Here is a 5,394-nt window from a genome sequence, read left to right on the forward strand (position 1 = left end):
CATCCAAACGGAAATTTGTAGCTCTAAGTATTTATAAACTAAATGATCTAAATTTGGTTTTTGTCAGTGCTAATTTCATACATTGTCAATTATTGAACGTGGGCTTCCTCACAACTGCACTTTAGGAACTCGTCATGAAAATCTCAGGAATATTGCAGCTGTAGATCCCGTAGGAGCAGAGCAAGTTGCATCAGCAGTTTTGGCTTCTAAAAGTGCCTCTCCAAATGGAATCATCAGGCTTAGTCACCCAAGTGGAAAGATGTTGTCTATGAGAAGAGGTATGTTGTGCTGATTTGATATTGTTAATTTAATTTTAAAAAACGTTTGAACTTGTCAATCAAATATTTTAATAGGGCTAAATAGAGAGAGACAAAATTAAAGTAAATTAAAAATGCTCCTTCAATATTCTTAATTGATTCTAATTTAATTTACTTAAAAAATATTCTTATTATATTTTGTTCTAAATTAAATTCTCAAATATTTTTCTAGTTTAATCACTTGATTGATTTTGAACTTTCTTTTTTTTTTTGTTTATGCCCACCATCAGCATAGCAACTCTTTAAAGAACCTCTTACAACGGAAAATACAGCAGAATAGTGGACTGTCCAACAATGGAATGCGAAAACTTGGCTCAGCCCTGAATCAAATTAGTTCTGTAAGATTGGTGGAACCAAGTTTCGCTCTAAAGTTTGCTCATGCTGGCCAAAAGCTTCATGATCAGCTTTTTGTCAGCACCGTAACTCTGGCAGTAAATAAGGAATCATGCCAGGTGGTTCATTACCAAAATTTCAGCAGTCTCAGTGAAGCCTTTAAATCAGCTCAAAAATTAACCATTTTGAAGTTGGAAATTGACGGAGGAGGCTCCTTTCTGAAAGTAAGCTTAATTCACATTGTTTTGGAGGAGGATGAAACGCCACCAAACAGCCCACATCAGAAAACTATCAAACTGATGTCTCAACCCTCAACCGAAGCAACAAGTGTAAAGCAACAAATCCTGATAGCACTTGCACAAAACACTTCAGAGAGCTACCATAATGTGAAGGCTATTTTGAATCTCTTTTAAGTTCAAAATAGCCTTCAGTTCTCATTCAATGTCAGAAAGATTCTCTCATCATTTCTTGCGATCTCAAGCTGGAAAACATTTTATGTAGAATACAGTCTCACACCAGCAAGCATCTATGTTGTTGGTGTGATGCTTCATCACCAAATCTCCAAAACTGTGGCCACCTGAGAACTTTTGGTGAGATCAGAAGACAACATTCCAAATTCATCATAGCAGGAGGAGATTTGAGAAAATCAAAGAGCTTCAAAAATGTTGTTCCCTTGCCAATACTCGATTTTCCAGATGACAAGCTCGTCCTTGAGGCTATCCCATCCATGGAGCTTCATTTGCTACTTAGTGTGATAAATCACTTGGTCAAAACTCTTTGTGATCTTTGGCCCAAAGCCCAGGAATGGCCATCATCACTTCACATTCCCATCTCAATCAATGGGAATGACTGCATGAAGCTCTTGAGAGTTGTGAGCAAACTCCAACTACTTTCAGAAAAGGAAAATTTTGCTCAAGCTCATGGCTTCATTCAAACACTTACGCTATTCAAGGATGTTGTGACCTTTTGCTTTGGCCAGAATTTGGACCCTGAATACGAAGCAACAAAAAATTGAGATTCTTCCCACCCTGATTATGCCAAGCATCTCCTGAAATGTGTTACTGAGTATAATAGCAAAAAAATCTAAACTCTACACTAGAAAAATTTTTTACATAATTTATTTCAGAAAAAAAAAGTTTGAAACATTTGTTTTCCCATGTGTCTTTCCTTGAAGAGTATTCTAATCGATTATCAGAAAGAAAATTGTTATTTATCTCGTAAGTGAAGCCTTGTAGAAAATAAATAAATAAAAATAAAAAAATCCCTATTTTTACAGATCTAGATATCATGTTTTATAAAAGTTTCACGAAAACAAATATTTCGGTCTTAAAAGCTATCCATAGCGTATGTGAAAGGAACACTTTTGGATAAAAACTTAATTGTCAAATAAGTCCGTTGGATTTTAATGCAGGATTTAGAAATTACTCATTTTGTGCTACAATTAGTATACACAATTACCACCTAAAAGGATTTTCCTAGGGTATTTCATTGATCTTAGGACCCCAAATCTACAAACCGTGAATGAAATTAACTTTCATGCCAGCAATATGATATGAACTCCTACAATTTTAACTCAATATTTAAAATTTTAGCGGTCATCTTAGACTATTAAATGAGATAAAGTGTTATAATATTGACTATAATCATTCAGGATTTAAAATACACCAAATACTACTGCCAGGAAAAATAAAATTCATAATTATAACAATAACGTATCAATTTGACCAATTTTTATATCTTGGCAGCCATCTTGAATCTCGAAATTTTGCACCAGTCAAAAAAAAGGAAGTTTATTTCAATGAAGTGATAAATAAAAATTAGCTACCGAAAAACACAGCATACCAGACTAAATATTATTTTGAGATTTAAAAAGAATTCTCATACAGCGTGTAGGTTAAAGTTGATCGAACAATGCCAGTTGCTTTAGTGGTTTGTAAAGACAACTCTGGTTGTCTTTTTATAAAACATTGTAACCGCTCAATCCCTGGAATTTTTATTTTTAATCCACGATGATGAGCAAGTAAATTTTTAGCTCAGCATATACTTATAACAAACTGAAACACGCATGGTTCTGCAGATATTTATTTAAAAAGATAACTTTCGGACTACTTAAGTTAATTTATACGCAAAATTTATTAGCCATTGTATGAGAAAATTTAACTTTCTTATTTTTTATAATAACTTAGCTTAACACATTAGAAAATGTCGCTATTTTAAAATATAAGAAAATGTTGCACTTTAATATTTTTCTCCTAACTTTTACAGTAAAGTTTATACATGTGACTGCAATATTTCTTAATTCTTAATTAAACTAATTCAAGTGTTCCAACATAAATCCAAAAAAAAAGAAGAGCTGTTACAACCCCATTCTAAAACAAATCACGAGTTGTTGGAAGCTCATTTTAAAACAAAATAAATGAAAGTTTAGGATTTTAACTTGATAAAAACTAAGATGAAAACACTTTCACACAAATATATCTGCGAAAACATTATTGATATATAAAAAATACTTTCACACAAATATACCTTCCGAAACTTTATCGATCTATAAAAAACATAAAAAGAAACATCAAATGAATATAAGCCGTCACAAAAAGCACATAAAACACTAAATTACATACTTAATGGAGAAAACATCATAAGGTCTTCAAATTGCTTGGGTTGAGGTTTAACTTCTGACTGAACATCGTCAAATGAAGAAAGCAAATCACATTTTGCCGAAGCATCTGAAAATAATAGCAAATATTAAATCATAAATCAAATATTAAATCATAAATCAAATATAAATCAAATAGCCAGTATTAAAAACAAAGTACAAATATTATTGTTACCTTCGAGAATAATTGTCTTGGATAAATACTTCGTAAACTCTGAAGTCTAAAAGATCAAGTTATAATTTTGAAACAAAATCAAAAAACTATCATTGATACTTGATATTAAAATATTAATTCTTATTTAAAACTTCTAATATTTATTAGGGTGGTAAATAAGCAACTTTAAAATAAAGAAGCAATTAAAGAAATTCATGATAGCATAAATTTAGAGGCAAACAGATTTTTCAGTCAAACCCCATTTTCATTTGTTTGACTCAGCAAGTCTTTCTGTAATCTCTTGGGAATTCTGTTACCCATTAAATAGTTTATGAGAAAGATCAGAAAGCTTCCATATCAGTAGAACCTATAAGAGCTTACAAAAAAAACTTGGTGACCAAGATAAAAAATGGGCATTACATACTGTGTGCCATTTTTGCAAAGAGAATCTTCGAGATTGGACTAAAGGAAAAAGAAACTTACCTTTTGGAGTCCCCTTGGTGTGGAGAGAACCACTAAACCATATTGACGACTGCTATTTTTGTCTTGTCAAAGCCTTTGGTATTGGAAATAAATAAAAAAGCTAATAAATAGCTTATTCCAGCATCCCTTCTGCAACTAGTCCATTTTAACATTCTGAAAAGATTCAAATTCTAATTTATAAAGGTTTATTTTTTGTCAGATGATGAACAAATCATGTCTGCTACAGAAACGAAAGAATTTAAACTAGATTTTGAAGACTTCTCTAATGCAAAACGTTTAAAATTGTCACAGTGTTTTAGTCAGATAAAATGACTTAGTGTGTGATTTAGGACTTTCTAAGCAACTATTAGTCTCTCGATTAAAGGAAAAAAAACCTTGACAGCTTTGCAAAAGTTTCCTACTTTAGAACAAGAGAAGAAATACTTGCTAACTTTTGTTCAGAAAATCATTTATTTGTTTTCTGTAAGGTCTCCTATTGCGGTTAGGTATTTCTGTATGTAATCCAACAGAATGGAGACTGTTTATCGATAGCACAAAGCAAAGCCTCAAATGTGTCCTTTTGAACAATGGTAACATTTTTTGTTCTGTACCAAGCGGCCATTCTATTTATTTACAAGTTTCTTACCATGACATTAAAATGGTACTTAACTTGATTAAATATATAGAACATAACTGGATTATTTGTGTAGATCTAAAAATGGTTAAATTTCAATACAAAAGCTGAAAACTATGCAGATTTAATTGAAAGAATGTTAAAAGCCTTTTGTGATTTTGGATGTAAAATGAGTATAAAACTTCATTATGTAAATAGTTATCTTGACCAGTTTCTTAAAAATCTTGGAGATGCGAGTGAAGAACAAGGTGAGCAATTCCATCGAGAACTTAATACCAAGGAGGTTGGGACAAACACATGATGGCAGACTACTGTTGAAGCATCAATTGAGATGACTCAGGAAAAGTTTATAAAAGAAAGAGCAACAAAGGTTTCTTTCTGAATAAATATTTTTTATAAAACAATATTGTCTGCAATATCATTTAAAACTAAAATTTACATATTTTTTTTATAAATAAACAAAAATTTAATGGTGTTACATAAAAAAAAATTTAATGATTTAATAGAGGCCTCGGCGAGAGCTTTAGCTCTCGCTTTTGCCCACACTACCCTAAAGTGGTTTACAGGAGCAATAAACGGCTCTCGCCGTCTCGATTATATACAAATGGCTTATAACTTGTCGATGTGATAGTGTAAGTTATTTTATAATACAACGATTTCGTTTTTAATAAAGCAGAATTTACTATTATCAATGTGAATAAAAATATTACATAATTATACTATAAAGTTGTAGTAGAATTAGTCTTTTCTTCAAACACAGATGCTGAGTAATTTTTTTTCTAAAATCTTTTTTGTGAAATATTGTGTAGTATCGCTAACATTAATGACAGTATGGTCA

The 5,394-nt window shown here is 31.4% G+C and overlaps 1 protein-coding gene across 1 annotated transcript in view; it reads right to left on the reverse strand.

The window, feature by feature from the left end:
* Window positions 1-3,127: 3,127 nt before the first annotated feature.
* The window catches only part of LOC100206968 (metacaspase-2), a 65,773-nt gene continuing 63,506 nt past the window's right edge, over window positions 3,128-5,394 (reverse strand). The window contains exons 12-14 of the mRNA XM_065813325.1: window positions 3,482-3,527; window positions 3,272-3,376; window positions 3,128-3,195 (exon numbers count right to left, since the gene is read on the reverse strand). Of these exons, the coding sequence (XP_065669397.1) occupies window positions 3,188-3,195; window positions 3,272-3,376; window positions 3,482-3,527 (159 nt within the window). The 3' untranslated portion in view covers window positions 3,128-3,187. The remainder of the gene's footprint in view (window positions 3,196-3,271; window positions 3,377-3,481; window positions 3,528-5,394) is intronic.

This window comes from Hydra vulgaris, chromosome 12, assembly GCF_038396675.1.
Source record: "Hydra vulgaris chromosome 12, alternate assembly HydraT2T_AEP".
Taxonomy (NCBI): domain Eukaryota; kingdom Metazoa; phylum Cnidaria; class Hydrozoa; order Anthoathecata; family Hydridae; genus Hydra; species Hydra vulgaris.